The sequence below is a fragment of the Orcinus orca genome, chromosome 7, assembly GCF_937001465.1.
Source record: "Orcinus orca chromosome 7, mOrcOrc1.1, whole genome shotgun sequence".
Taxonomy (NCBI): domain Eukaryota; kingdom Metazoa; phylum Chordata; class Mammalia; order Artiodactyla; family Delphinidae; genus Orcinus; species Orcinus orca.
In genome coordinates, this window is record NC_064565.1 from 88168773 (window position 1) to 88185588 (window position 16816).

Sequence of the window (16816 nt, forward strand, 5' to 3'; positions counted from 1 at the left end):
CTTTTCTTATTTTATTTTTTAAAATTTCAATCTTTAATCCATTTCTATATTTTATAATACAGAATATTTAATATTAGATATATAATTATGTAGAAAGTCATTTATGCCAGCATAAACGATTACCTACTAAACTGGATCTTTTTCTGTATTCCCCATTCTTTTACATTTATCTATTTCTGTGTCAACACCAAAATGTTTTTACTTTAGTAGTTTAATATTTGATAAGGCAAATCCCCTCTCACTGTGTTTCCTTTATTAACCACAGCTGTTCTTATATGAATATTTATTCTTCTGTATGAACTTTAAAAATACTTTATATCCTCCTCAGAAAACTTCATTTTAGTCTTAATGAAATCATATTTATATATTTATTTGGTATGGATTGACATGTTTATAGTTATTCCTATCCAAAAATAGGAAATGTCTTTCCATATTTGTTTCAGGTCTTTTTTCAATGTCCTTTGATTTTTTTTTTTTTTTTTTCGGTATGCGGGCCTCTCACTATTGTGGCCTCTCCCGTTGCGGAGCACAGGCTCCAGACGCACAGGCTCAGCGGCCGTGGCTCACGGGCCCAGCTGCTCTGCGGCATGTGGGATCTTCCCGGACCGGGGCACGAACCCGTGTCCCCTGCATTGGCAGGCGGACTCTCAACCACTGCGCCACCAGGGAAGCACTGATAATATTTTTTAATAATTTTTTTCCATTTAGATCCTGTATTTTGTTATATTTACTTTTAATTATCCTATTTTTATGACTGTTTCAGTGGGATTTTTAAATCATTTTTATTTGTAACTATTGCTAGTAAAAAAAAAAAGCTATTGATTTCTATACAGTTATCTTATATCTAATCAGTTTACCAAATCCTCTTATCTAGCTCTCATAATTATTAGTATTTCTTGGATTTTCTGAAAACAAGGTAATATACATTAATGTGATCTGAAAAAATAGTGATTTTCTTTATCTTTTCCAATATACTAATTATTTCATTTTCTTACCCTCATACATTATTAGCAAATATAATAAAGCAAGAAAATTATAGTGAGCCTCCGTGTCTCATGTCTGATTTTGATGAAATTACCTTCATTATTGTGCCATTTAGTATACTGTTTGCTGTTAGGTTTCACTAGGTTTTTTAAAATTTATTTTATTTCAGTAGTTATCTTCCTTCCTTTTTTTTTTTTTTGGTAGGCTTTTAGTTTTAATAAAATTTCAATTTGCAGAAAAGATACAAAGGTAGCACATTTTTGCCATTTGTCTTAGCATTCTCTCCCAATCTTTTTCTCAGTATCTTTTTTTTTCTGAATATTCTAAAAGTTGGAAACTCTATGTTCCTTTACCCCTAAACACTTCAGTGTTTTTTCTAAGAACAAAGACATTCTTATACATAGCCACAGTGCAGTTATCAAAACTGAAATACTTAACATTTATACAATACCAGTATCTAATCCACAGTCCAGGTTCTAATTTTGTCAGTAGTCCTAATAATGTTCTTTACAGCTATTTTCCCAGTTTCTCTTTCTTTTTTAATTTATAGTTTTACTTTTTCTTAATGTAATGTATTATGTTGAGAAGTGTCCTAGGTTTGAACCATCCTTGAATTTCTATAATAAGCCCATATAATTCATGAGATATAGTTATATTTTACTGCAGGATTTTATTTGCTAGTACTTTAGTTATTTCTTTACTTATAAGTGAAATAAATCTGTTTTTATTTTGTCTTTGCATGTTTAGTATTAAGATATGCAACCTTTATAAAATGAATTTGAGAAGAGTCCATCTTCCTCTGTAACTTGAATTGATTAAATAATATAGGAATTACTTAATATTTAAAAATTAGATAGAGTGGACTAAGCACTCAGACTGATACTCTTAGAGGAAGACAAATGTGACCCAAGTAATAGAGTGTCAGGGAGAATTCATTTACATTGTATAATGCTCGTAGAAGATCTGGGCATTTATCTATGATAATCATAAACCAAATACCATGGAAACTACTCATAGAAAGTACTGTATCAAACAAAGCACACTAAAAACAGATGAAGGAAACAAGTGCAGAGACATTCCCTGCAATAAACTGTGTTATTAGAAGAATATAATAAGAATATCATTCAATAAAATAGGACCTCAAAGATGAAATTATAAACTAGCATAATAAGATGAAAAGGGAGATTGCAGAAGAATCAAGCTGAGACTAAAACCAATACTGTTACAATTATAAATAAACCCAATGCAGAAGCATCAAGGAACAAATTTGATGTGACTGAAAATCAAATTATTAGCATGGAAGAAAGATTTAAAGTAAAGTGAATAGAAATGAAAAAAAAAGGATTAAAGCAATTAGAAAAAGAATGATAGCTATAGAAATCAAAGACAAGTCAGCATAAAGATAATTGATGTCCTTGAAATAACGACTCCAATAAATGAAAAAGAGAAAGTATTCAGAGATGTTGTAATAGAAGAAGTTTCTTCCAAGTAAAGGAAGAATAATTCTGTAGATGAAAAGGGCAAATAATATACCTGTTAAAACTAATCCAAATCAATCAACTTTGAAATTCTTCAGATTAAGTTTTTGAGCTTGAAAAGATTGAGAATAATTTGAGAATCCAAGGAGAAACCCAAGAATGAGTACTTGTATGAGTAGACTTAGTGGTAAGAACTAGTTGCAATATCAGTTTGTGATTAGACGGTTTAAATACAGTATAAACCTTTTTAAAGAAAATAGCATACAAGAAAATTACCTTTGCTATTCTGTTTTTATATTAGGGAGGTGTTCCTGTGGGCCTAGCATCTAAACCGTTTCAGATTCTGTACGGACACACTGATGAGGTATTGAGTGTTGGCATCAGCACTGAGCTAGACATGGCAGTGTCAGGATCAAGGGTAAGATTTCACCTTTAAAAATACTGATTTCTTTAATACAAATTCAGAGGCAATATTTATATTTAATTTTTTTTCTAGAAGAATTGGTAAAAGCATAGAAATTTTATACTGTGTTTGCCTTGAACTTTGCAAAAGTAGAAAAATACAGAAAAAAAGAGACTAGATTCTATTTGGGGATTTTACTGGTCTTAGTAAGACTTGAAATTTCAAGATTGGAATTTTTCCTAAGGTCCATGTGTCCTTGGTAGAATAATCATTTTCTTAGTTCCTTTACCATATTTCTTTCTCTTGCTCAGTTTCTTTTCTTCTTTTTTGTTCTTCTTTTCTTTTCTCATTTTCTAATATTTTCTGTGTGTAGGATGGCACTGTGATTATACATACCATTCAGAAAGGTCAGTATATGCGGACTTTACGACCACCCTGTGAGAGTTCTCTGCTCTTGACCATTCCCAATTTGGCTATATCTTGGGAAGGACATATTGTCATCTACTCCAGCATTGAAGAAAGTACCACCCTCAAGGTATATAACAGTTTCATGCAGTAGGGCTAGACTATCTGTAAGCCTGTCTTCTCCTTCCCACATTGTGTACATATGAGGAGGCATTCTGAAGAAGGAAAGAACACCATATTTTGAAAAGGATGTTTTCCTTTCATCATTCAATTTGTTCATTCCCTATCACAATATTAGCCTCATGTTTGATTTTGTTTTAGGGCTTTCTATAGCCCTATATGACTTCAAAAATAATTTCTGATTATGTGGGACTTCATAAGCTCAGGTGGAAATTACAACTGAATTAAATTCTTTTTGCACAAGACAGGGTATAAATAAACTAACTGTGAATTTTATATGTTTATTTCCTTCCGGTGATAAAGCTTTTTAAAAAATTAAGATAACTTTTTTTTTGTTTTTAATTTTATTTATTTATTTATGGCTGTGTTTGGTCTTTGTTTCTGTGCTAGGGCTTTCTCTAGTTGTGGCAAGCGGGGGCCACTCTTCATCGCGGTGCGCAGGCCTCTCACTATCGCGGCCTCTCTTGTTGCAGAGCATAGGCTCCAGACGCGCAGGCTCAGTAATTGTGGCTCACGGGCCCAGTTGCTCCGCGGCATGTGGGATCTTCCCAGACCAGGGCTCGAACCCGTGTCCCCTGCATTGGCAGGTGGACTCTCAACCACTGCGCCACCAGGGAAGCCCAGAGAACTTTTTTAGTTTTGTTTTAAGAATGTGGGTTTTGTTGGATGAGAGTTTTAATTCTTTTGGAGGGGTGAGATTTTTAATTCTATTAAAGAGGAGGAGTACTTGTTTAATATTTATTTACTTAGCAATCTGATTGAAATCACTTTAACAATATTTCTACCTACTTTCTCTTTAAGTATAACCATTTGTTTATTCCAAAATTTTAAACCCAGTCATCATTCTGTGATAGTCATAGTTTTAATTTGAGATCATTAAATTTTCTTCAACTAATCTTTGCAGGATAAGAATGCATTGCATTTGTTTTCTGTAAATGGCAAGTATCTACGGTCTCAAGTCCTGAAGGAACAAGTATCAGATATATGTGTAATTGGAGAGCACATTGTCACAGGCAGCTTACAAGGATTCCTGTCCATAAGAGATCTCCACAGGTAAATAATAAGAATTATTAAAGTATCACTTCGGAAAAGATGGTAGTATTTTCAGCCCAGAGAGAGTAAAATCTGTAATCTAAGATTTCTAATCTTTTTTTTTTTTTTTTTGATGTTGGGGGTAGGAGTTTATTAATTAATTAATTTATTTTTGCTGTGTTGGGTCTTCATTTCTGTGCGAGGGCTTTCTCTAGTTGTGGCAAGTAGGGGCCACTCTTGATCGCGGTGTGTGGGCCTCTCACTATCGTGGCCTCTCTTGTTGCAGAGCACAGGCTCCAGACATGCAGGCTCAGTAGTTGTGGCTCACAGGCCTAGTCGCTCCGCGGCATGTGGGATCCTCCCAGACCAGGGCTTGAACCCATGTCCCCTGCGTTAGCAGGCAGATTCTCAACCACTGTGCCACCAGGGAAGCCCAGATTTCTAATCTTTTTGTTCATCATTTATTATGAACATGTCTTTTTTGGCAACTATGAAAAAAATTGGGGAAGATGAAGTATTTCTGGGTTGGTAATGAAATATAGATGTACATTTTTAAAATGCAGAAAATTTTATGTTGTGTACATTTTACCACAATTAAAACAATTTTTTTTAAGTAGCCAGAAAAAATTTTTTTCATAGTGCCAAGCCTGGATTATGGATTTGGAAATTTGTACAATTATAGTTTGAATTTTTAGAAACTAAAGTTAGGTTTAAAAAAATTTTTTTAATTGTGCTAAAATAAAGTATTTTTAAGGTTAGCACATCTGTTCTTGATTTTGTATGTCTGTGTTTAAAATTGATGAGGAGTCTTTTGTTACTTCACCCAGTGAAGGAAAAGATGTTTGAAAAATGGATATGTTTTTAAGTTTGGTATTCTTCATGTTTACCAACTTATATACACAAAGCATTGTTATTCCCTGCATGCCCAAATACATTTTTTCTTTTCTTCTCATTTAAAAAACTTACTGTGACATATTTATACTCCTCAAAGTATCTTGGCCCCTCCCAAAGCCCTTTTTTCTGAATCATTTCCTGATCCAGAGTGTTCTCTTATTACATTCATATCAGAATCACTTCTGTACCAACATCGCTTCCCTGTTTTTGTATTTTCCTTCTCATTTTTGTCATTCTTTCTCATGTGGTAGAGCATTGAGTCCACATTTCAGTAACGTCTTTCCAATATTTTGTATTACAACCCTAATCTTAGGGTATTGTTAGGAGAATCCCAAATTAGAAAAAAATTAATGGAATCTTCTGGCAGGTTAGTCTAGACCATAGTATGTACATCCTAAGATTCTTCAATCTCTAATCATAAAAGCTGTGAGCATTTTTCATAATGGGGTGTTATATTTTATACCATATTATATTTTAAAATATTTTATATTGTATATTACATCTTTTAAGACAAAGCAAATATACCAATTTTATTTACCTTATCCCCCACCAACACACAGTTTTTGAGCTTTTGCCCTTTTTATCCAACTTTTGCTCATTAATCAACAAGGTGAAAATCGTTTCGTGAGAGCACATATATATGGTTAGAAGGCAAACAGATGTTGGAAATAGAAAAAAAAAATCTGTTAAGTATTTTAAGTAATACTATAAATGTGGGCCTTTGTGTCACTCAGGTTTTCTGAACCTAAGTTCCCACATCTGTAAAATTAGAATGCAGAATTAGATGATCATTAAGTTATCTTTCAGGTATAAAATTCTGTGAATCCATTGTATATCCATGTAATTATGTGTGTGTTTTTTATTTCTCTTCTAGTTTGAATCTCAGCATCAACCCATTAGCCATGCGATCGCCTATCCACTGTGTTTATGTAACCAAAGAATATAGCCATATTCTTGTAGGATTAGAAGATGGCAAATTGATTGTCGTGGGTGTTGGCAAGCCAGCTGAGGTAAAACCTAGCATCAAGAATTTAGTTTCCCGTACTGTTGGGGATTCCTTCGGTTCTTTATTCCGGCTGAATCAGAAGTCTCCATTATGGATAAACAAATTGAAAAACAAATTTGATTTTTCAAACTACAGTAAATGAAAGGGGATAAAACTAGTATTCAAGAGTGATGTTTATATTATGATATTATTGAAATCACACATTTAACAGTTTATAACTCTATATGAAGAAGAAAGTTCTTTTATTCTGTTTTTCCAAATCTAGATTTTAGACCACATACTTGAATTTTTAATACATAAAAGCATTTGTAAAAAATGAAATATAGACTCAAACAACAAAACTACTTACCTTATTATTATTATTTTGTTAATTTGCCCATGCTGCGCAGCTTGCGGGATCTTAGTTCCCTGACCAGGGATCAAACCTGGGCCCAGGCAGTGAAAGCACTGAGTCCTAACCACTGGACTGCCAGGGAATTCCCCAAACTATATACTTAACTTTAATTTCAACAAATATTCAGCATGATTGTATGTCAGTTGTACTTTTGTAAAAGCATCATTTTTTTTTAACTTGGAACTACAAATATCCCCATACAAATGTGCTAATTCTCAATGAATTTCCTGTAGTTCCTATAAATTTATTTGCCAGTGGTTTATTAATTACTGAATATTCAGATATAAATGTAACACTGTTCCTATGAAAACTTAGTGGCTATACTCCAAGTAATCTAGTTATTCTTCTAGAAAATTTATTTTGTTACACAGACTCATATTTAAGCATTATAAATTTTTATTGGTATCATTGGTCTTTTCTGAGAAATCTAAAATGACCTCTGTACAGGTTATTTCAAGAGAAGACATTACTGAATAACATACTGTCAGTAGTTATAATAAATCTATTACAGATCATAGGAACCTTTTTCTAAATAAATATTTTAAGGTTTTGTTAGTCCTTATACTCTTTTTCAGGATATTATTTTAACAAGAGAGGTCTTATTAAATTAAAATGATTGGGACTTTCCTGGTGGTCCAGTGGTTAAGACTTCGCCTTCCAGTGTAGGGGTGTGGGTTTGATCCCTGGTCGGGGAACTAAGATCCCATGTGCCTCCTGGCCAAAAAACAAAACATAAAACAGAAGCAGTATTGTGACAAATTCAATAAAGACTTTAAAAAATGGTCCACATCAAAAAATCTTAAAAAGGGCTTCCCTGGTGGCGCAATGGTTGAGAGTCCGCCTGCCGATGCAGGGGACACGGGTTAATGCCCCGGTCCGGGAAGATCCCACATGCCGCGGAGCAGCGAGGCCCATGAGCCATGGCCGTTGAGCCTGCGCGTCCGGAGCCTGTGCTCCCCAACGGGAGAGGCCACAACAGTGAGAGGCCCGCGTACCGCAAAAAAAAAAAAAATCTTAAAAACAATAAATTAAAGTGATTGCGACAACATTTAGTTTCAGGTGTAATGATTCCCCAAATAATGTCAGCAAGTCTGTATCTCGATATTTCACTTACATTTGAAACATTTTAAGCGTTTTTACATTCAGTAGTAGAGTTTCTTGATTAATATATTTCCCAAGTAAAGATTTCCCTTCTGTCCTCTGCTGTGATGATTACTTGAGAACTCTGCTTAGACATTACTCTTTGAGTATGTTTCACTTTCTATGGTTTACTCAGGTGCCTTTAAATTTGCCTGCCCTCCAACTTAGGTAATTTGTTAAGTTTACAATTTTACTGAATTAAAAAAAAATGAAATGACGTTATGTGCACACATTTAAAAAAAAATTGATTGGAAATAAAATACCTAAGTAGCTTCATTTCATAGGCCTACATCAGTGTTTTGTAATATTTACCAAATAAGTTTTTGGTCCTCATTGAAAGATTTATGTATAGTCTACAACATATGGAATTTGAATTGTGTATAGATTTTGAATAAAAGTATTTTTTATCGATTTTATATCTTTGTAAAATACATTTTCCATCAGCTGAATTATGGACCTACTTTATTAATAAATAATCTAATTGAGTACTCAGAATTTTGCATATTTATTAAATACAACTTTATGTGAACGTGTAGAAATTAAATAGATCAATAGTTATGAAAAGAGTTCTATTTCAACATCTATTTTTATCTAAAATATCAAAATCTTGATTAATGTATATTTTTAAATCATGTATCAGTTTTTTTTGTTTTTGGGTTTTTTTTTTTTCGGTACACGGGCCTCTCACTGTTGTGGCCTCTCCCGTTGCGGAGCACAGGCTCCGGACGCGCAGGCTCAGCGGCCAAGGCTCACAGGCCTAGATGCTCCGCGGCATGTGGGATCGGGGCACGAACCCGTGTCCCCTGCATCGGCAGGCGGGCTCTCAACCACTGCGCCACCAGGGAAGCCCCATGTATCAGTTTTACATATTATACTGTCAGTATAAAATCCATATTTATAAATTAGATGTTAAAGTGGAACTAGATTAATGGAAATAATGGTTTTGGAAATACATCTGGAAATGAAAATGCAAAGCAAATATGCCAAAGTGTCTTTGCCTGCGGTTATCTTTTATCGCTCCAATAAGTAGACCCTAGAAAAGTACCATTAAAAAAGGGAAGCAGATGAAGCACCATTAAAAAGTAGATTGCGTTGTACGTTGTATTAAATTAAAAAGTTGTACGTTGGTATTAAATCTTTCTCAACTAAAAGACAATCAATGAAGAAAAGCCTTTCTTTAATTATTATTAATTAAGAATCATTAAAATGTTAATGATTCTGCTAACAAAACCTATTTCTTGTACATTCTACAGAATCATTGTCTTGTATATCAATTTCATTATTTTTTATTATTTTTTTTCCTTGTTAATAACATCTCTTCTTCATTTTTCTGGATTACTTTAAACAGATGCGCTCAGGTCAACTTTCTCGAAAATTGTGGGGATCTAGCAAGCGGCTCAGCCAGATTTCAGCTGGAGAAACTGAATATAATCCTCAAGATTCCAAGTGATTGTTATTTCTGCCGTCTGTCATGGATAACTGAAATTTGATTTATTGCTTTGTCACTTTAATCTGTGACAGATTAAATGTGATATTAAATCACTTTAATGTCACATCTCTCAACTATCTTAAATGTTTCAGGGCTGTTATCCCTGAAAATCATTTAGGGATTACCAAAATTTGGTATCGTATGTGTATAAAGTCATAGGTTATATTATTATTATCCACTAAAAAAATTTCTGGTTAACATCACTGAATCTATCTTATTAACTAATTCTTGGTCTACACTAAGATGAATTTGAGAAAATACATTTGATTAGATTTAGTAGTTTATTTCTAAAGATCATTAGATCCATTTAAAAAAATAAACTTCTAAAAATAAAGAAGCTAAATTCAATTTGCTTATTCTAAACAGCAAAAGTTGAGGTATTTCTAATAAAAGTAGCAATAATGGGACAGTTGAGAGATATGGCTTTTAATACATTCTTTAGTTAATCATTCTCCTATTTACTAAATAAATCATCCTAAATACATCAATTTTATTATGGAACTTCTGATTGGAGGTAATATTTTAAAAGCATCTGTTGCATACTTGGATTTTTAAAACTCAGTGTAAATTACAGGTTTTCATGATAAGTTGAAAACAAGACTTTTGAAACTGGTACATTGGCTCATCCCACTACTACTTAGCATAGTACTAATGAGAATTTATTGCAATGTATTATTATTATCCTTAAATAATAAATGTTGAGTAGGAGTAAGAGAAACTAGAGACACATTTTGTGGATATATTTCATTAGTAGTAAGAGTTAAGGAAAAATGCTCATTATGATTTTGACAGCTGGGTCCTTTAAGTAGCATCTGCAGCTCAATTTATATGTGCAAAGTACAAAATTTCTTGGCTTTTTCTTTATTAAACACTGTGTTTTCCCCCAATAATTATTGGAGTTGGCAATGATACCCAACATTTTTACTTACTTCATATGATTGATGAATGAACCAAAAAGATATGCATAACTTAAACTAGTCATTTGGATATAGTAATTTTTTAAAATACACGTTTCTATTTCATGTTATGTATAACTTTCAGGATTAAAATTAATTTTATTATACATAGCTAGATGTTACATTATGCTTTTAAACTAAAAGGCTGATAGATTTAATTCAAAGAGATTGTTAAACTTTGTACTTTTATAAGGTCATATTTTGAGTTAGAAAGTTTTTATAACTACGAGTGTCCTTAATCCGAGATTCCACAGGTTGGGGGGAATTTATGAATCCCTTAAAATTGTGTGGAAATTCTGTATGTTAGCTGCATTTTTTTTTTTCTTCAGGAATGAATGGTTGGGTGGCTTTATTAAAAGGGTCTGCGATTGGGGGAAAAAAGACTTTTTACAATACCTTTTAAAAATAATAATATTCTTTTTTCTACAAATTATAGATTTCCTTATATCCAATTGTCTTCTCAATTGAATCTTTGAGAAATTCTTCCTTTGTAGTCCTCTCCTGTTGCCCACGGTATCTAATACCCTTTTCTTTATAATCGTATGAGTGAGTACAAAATTTATGAGAAGTAAAGGATTTTGTTTAGGGAAACTTTTTGATAGATTTGATTGGCTTGTATTAGGACTTGTAAAAAGTTATAGAAGAATTTTCTTTCCAGTTATTTAAAATCCTCTGTTTTATTCAGTAAAAAAAGTTATGTTTTAGGTAAATCACACTGAAATAAACTGATGCAGCAAGTGTAAAGTAGAACATATGCAAATGTGAAGGTTTCCTTTTTGAGGACTTCAGTAACTAGTGGTGAAAATGTCTCAAAACAAGTCAATAGAGATAATTATCATATATTAAGATTTATTTCTTCTGTTTTTTCATTCTATTTTCATTTTTATCTTATATATTTTAGGAAGTTTCAAGTCAAGAGAAACAAAATGATGGGGTTTTTGTATTTTAAATTTGATTTTTAAAAAACTGTTTCTAAATCAAAACTTTGGAAATGTTTCTTTTGCCTATTTATCTAGAGATTTTGGTATAAGGATGTTTATTTTTAAGGTCACTTAATATTGGTTTTGGAAGTTATTTTGGATGATTATAAGTTACAAAAAAATTTAACTTAGATTATTAGGGGAAAATTCCTAAATTTTTGGTATTTTACTTTGCTACTGTTTAGATGGAGGAGCTAAACAAGCAGTATTATAGCACAAATATGAAGAAGCTTTTTTCACAGTAGATACCCTACCTAGAGTAATAGTAGATGTTCAGAGCAGTGGGATTAACCCTTATATAATATTTTCCAAAAAGTGAAAACCAAAAATGTAAAATTTTGAGGAAAATCTTTGAGAATATTAGCAACAGTCTAGAAGAATGGAACTTAAAGTTTATTAAATAAGCAAATATAGTAGTAGCATTGGCTGAATAATTCCTCTTTTGAACAGTTTAGACCACTGATTAAAAGTCACTAGATAAAAATCACTGTGAAGATATACCTTGAGGGATTATGGTGTATTTACATGTTACCCATAGAAATTATTTCTGTATTGTATAATGGGAGAAATGAACAGTATCATTAGAGTGCAGTAACAGGTGGACATTTCAGATGATGAATATAATATCTCAGCTGTTATATGAAGTGTGTTGTCTTTGAAGAACTTTTCATCTGCTTTTGTTTCTTGACACTCATGATAGAAATAAAAATGTCAGCATCCTGATGATGTGGAGGAATTTATACTAAGGAGATGATTTTTTTTAGAAAGTGAGGTCAAGTATTAAAACATACAATAGGGGTACTCATTTAGAGAATAAAGAAACTTTATAAGATTTTTTTTTTCAACTCTTCCCAATCAGTATTCTGTCATTACTTAGATAAAATTGGAGGAGAGAAGAAAAAATAGAGTTGGGCATGAATGAAGCTTGGCCAGTTGTTTAAAATCATATAAGCCTGTGAAGCTCATGTCATCTATGAATCATTTCTATTCGTTTCCTTTAGGTCGCAGTGCTTTTTCAGGTCACATCCTTTTGTAGGAGAGAAAATGCCAATTATTCATTTGTCATTAACTAGGCTTCCTTCTTTCTCTATGTAAGGCATATAAAAATTATCCTTCAAGAACTAGTACTGAAAATCAGTTTAATGCTTCTGAAGGAATAAGTGTACCCTCATAATTAATTAGAACTTAGATTTGAAAGTTAAATCCTTACCGAAGATTTTTTGTATTTTGCTTTAATAGGAGTAAGCAGAGGAAATTGTTAACTTAATACCCTATTTTTATTTAATGATGACACATGACACATGGCCTTTGCCTTTAAGTATATTTTATATTGCTACTAAAGAAATCACTAATGGAAATCTTTTAATTGAATTTAAAGAGGTTAGCTCCTTTTATATATTTATATTTATAAAGTGAATAGCATTGTCTTTATCACCTTTCCAATGAAAAGATGCAAGTGCATGGACTATATATAAATATTATATAAATATTAAATAATATTATATAATATGTAATGTCCTGTGGGGGTGTATATATATGAAGGTTGGTCTCTTAAAATACATCATTAAATATGTAAACCATAAATAAGTTCTTAAACCTGTCTTTAGGATATAGTTTTTGACTGATATAAGAAATGAAATGCATTTTTTTTCTCTAAATCTAATCTGTTGTTTTCCTTTATTAGGCAGACTCATAGCTTGTCCTAATTACTGTTTCTCTCATCAACTAAAACTGTTCTTTCCCAGTAAGTGACCAGCCTTAAACATTTTTATCACTTTAAACAAATACTGTTCTCAGTATTCTTTTTGCCTAATTCATTTATCATACGTACATTTGATTTGCTTTAAACTTGATCATCCAGAACATTGTTATAGAGAGTTTTCCTATATCAGAGCCCTTGTTGTGTTTTTTCTGATGACATTAGGCAACAATATAGTGTTATCAGTCATCATTGGCCACAACTTTACTTCTTTAATTTGAATCTAGCATTTTCAAGGCCATTGTTTCTTAACTGAGATTGTAGATCAGACTTCTCTGTGAAGCTTTATAAATATACAGAAGTTTAAGCGCTACTCTGGATACTCTGAATCTCTTTACTTGATATTCTTGGTATAAAAAATTGTCTCAGGGTTATTATATTAAATCTTAAAATATTTTCTGCTACAGAAATTATATCCATTCATTTTTATAAATCAGATCCGATATTCACAGGCTTATTTGAAAATAGGTTTAATCATTATCCTTGAAGACATTTTTTCTAAAATTTGTTTGGAATGGCTTTCTTATCTGTTTTGCATGCCGTGGAAACAACCAAATTTCCTTTTCAGTTTGCATTATTCTTATCATAAACTCTCTTCAGACCTTTCACATTTGAAAATTATAAATAAAATTTGCCTCCAAAAAAGTGTTTGCTTGTATTAGTTCCTAGTGGCTATCAGTGAATATTTTGCGTATCTGAGTTAGGTAACATTTTAAACTATTAATAAAAAACATGAGTAACAAAATGCTAGATTTAAAACGTAGACTTAGATCTCTTACAGCGTTGAAGCTAGTAATCAGTAGTTTTCCTAATTAAAAGCATTGGATAAATTCCCTAAGCACTTCTGAGGACTTTTGTAGGTATAGCCTCTGTATGGAAATACTCTTTAAATTTTCATATGGAAAGTCTTAGTGTTACAAAAAAATAAAGCATTAACATTTAAGATATTTAGGCCTGTACTGGAAATGATTCAAATTTTCTACATTAAAAATGTAAGGTCATCTTAGATTATAGGAGTCATGCTTTTCTTCAGTATAAGAAGCTTGTGTAAAAGTGGCTGTCTTATCAGGTACTTTTCTGATACATTGTAGTAATTTATCAGATACATCTTCTTAGATTATCTCACTGACATTTGTCACATGTGGGTGATTTCTAAACACATTGTAGGATTTGGACCTATGAAGCTAATGGCTTTAGTGAAAAATAAAAGGACAGAGATAAAATTGTATTTACTTTTGTCTTCATGCCTTTAATCTTATAACTGAAAATTCAGAGGAAAAGAACAAGTAGAAATTCACTAATTCAACATTTGTTTTCTGTGGTTTAGTTTTAATATGTTTCCTTGGAAACTTATTTTGCAAATATTACCACAATAATAATAACACCACAATATTGTCTCTGAATTGAAAAAGTTACCCATTCATTTTCAAAGTTGACTGCCAGTGGACTTTTGGATGTTTGTGTGTGTGTGTGTTTTCACTTATAATATGATGGCTGTCTCATTATTTAAAATTTATAACTATTTTTGAGTGTACAAACTGATTAGCTATCTATAATACTATTATAATATAGCATTGTAATTTGAGAATAAGAAAACAAGTTAGGATTTAGGTGGGATTGAAAAATAAAATTATATTTTATTGATTAAAATATAAACTTTTAAAAAAGAAGTCTTATTCCAATTGGACCTTTTAAAATTTTATTTTTCTAATAATATATTGCAACTTAATGTGTATAAAACTAGAGTTTCTCTGGTAGCCAGTGTACTAAATAAATAGTTACTGTTAAAATGCTATTTTTGTTGTTCCTTATCTTGGAAACATTTCCCCACAATATCTAAGCAATGTGTTTTAAGATTTATTGGGCTCAACCTACAAATTCAACAAATACTCCTTTTGCATTTTGGAGGAAAAAACTTAACTATGATATACCTATTTTGCTCTTCAGAATGCTAAAATTATATTAATCAATAAACACTTTAGAAAGTAGTTCTGGTAAGGAGACATCAGTTGTTGGACTTAAGTGAAAAAATTTCAACCTCTTAGTTTCTTATATAGGGATTAAAGAGAATAACTTTATTCCTTTGGGATTTTAACTGGTTTTCTTGGATATTTTTCAAAGCATTTAATTATAATAGTTTCTACATTTCTTCCAAAATTATGGCATATTACAGTACATCTTACTGTTAAAGATCTTTTATATTTTTGACTTTTTTTTCCTATTATGCTTTTTACTGCTGTCTCCGATTCATAAATACCATCACCAAAAATTTTTTGTGGCTACTGTTTATTTTATAGTTAGCTTTAACCATATGGCTGGTCTGTTCTCTTCAGGAATTCCTAACGGGTATGGCTTTCTTTCCCCCAACTGTTTGCTTTTATAGACTTAGAGCAAAAAAATTAGCAAAAAATAATGAGAGATCTAGCCAGTCATTTTCTATCAGATGCATTGCTATAGAAGTGAATTCATTAAGACTGAAAAATATTGAACACATATGATTTGTCTCTTATGTCAGTTTTTCTGGGACCCAGATTAAATAGGAGCATTTCAGTGTTATAGAAGTGACAGTGACTTGAATGCATACACACACACACACACACACACACACACACAGTCAGTTCAGAGGAGGATAGATGAAAATTTGGAATTGTTTAAAAAAAATACTTGCAAATCGTGCTGCTACTTAAATATTTAAGGAATTCAAAAAGTTATGTAGTTATCGTAAAGTGTTCCTTGTCATTTGTTCTACTGGAATTGACCATGAAGAAGAATATTAAGCCTTATTTATATCCAATTATTGACTGTGCAAACTGTGACTCAATGGATATTTGTATGCCAAAAAAAAAAAGTTTTTAAAGTTGAGAAAGTTTTAGACTTAATAAAGATGTATAAATAATTTTGATTAGTATTCTCATTATAATGAAGCTACTGTTAATTTGGTGCAATACATTCTTCCCTTTCTCATCCTTTTAAAATTAAATATATAAGATGTATGTTTTGTTTTGTTACATTGAATTTTGTTTAAAAATTTTTCAGTGTGTGTATATGAACTAATGTTTGATTTGTTTCTGTATAGCATGAATGAAGATAATTAAAAATTTTGCACATTTTTTAGTCCTTTGGAAATTTGTATTCTAACAGTTTGTAAGAATATGCATTTATTTTGTACATAATAAATTTAGCTTTGTATAGGAAAATGGGTTTGAATCAAATAAAAAATTATGTTTTCTTCAGCTGGTTTGTAATTCTCAATTTTATAGAGTCTGATTAGAACTTAGCATTGGCTGAGTTATTTGAGTAGACAAGGGATTGAATACAATATTTAAGCAGCAAATTGATAGCTGCTTCTTTCTCATATGAGCAGAATTTCTTCTGTAGTCCTATGTGCACAAGATAAATGTTATGTTAATTGACCAGTTTTTGTTGTATATAACAACAGGTATTAAGCCTTTCATTTTAAAGCCACCTCAGAAACATGGTTATGAGCTAGAAATCTCCATTTGTAGCTAATCAAATAATACATTAGATTGGTTTTTTTAAAAACACTTATTTCCTTTCACAGTTAAAATCTTTTACTCATCAACCTTGACAGTGTAGATGTTGACCTATTCCTATCCTATACACTTTACATTTGTGGATAAGGGTAACAGATTGAATGTAAGTAACTGTATTTTAGTTTGCTCCATATTAGAGTTCTGGCAGAACAACAGTGAAGG

At 31.6% G+C, this 16816-nt stretch overlaps 1 protein-coding gene across 2 annotated transcripts in view; it reads left to right on the top strand.

Annotated features, from left to right (window-relative positions):
* NBEAL1 (neurobeachin like 1) overlaps positions 1-16058 on the top strand; it is a 178415-nt gene extending 162357 nt beyond the window's left edge. For both annotated transcript variants that reach the window (XM_049712339.1, XM_049712338.1), the window contains 5 exons: positions 2764-2880; positions 3239-3400; positions 4355-4503; positions 6251-6386; positions 9265-16058. In XM_049712339.1, coding sequence (XP_049568296.1) covers positions 2764-2880; positions 3239-3400; positions 4355-4503; positions 6251-6386; positions 9265-9366 — 666 coding nt within the window. In that variant the 3' untranslated portion in view covers positions 9367-16058. The remainder of the gene's footprint in view (positions 1-2763; positions 2881-3238; positions 3401-4354; positions 4504-6250; positions 6387-9264) is intronic.
* The last annotated feature ends 758 nt before the right edge of the window (positions 16059-16816 follow it).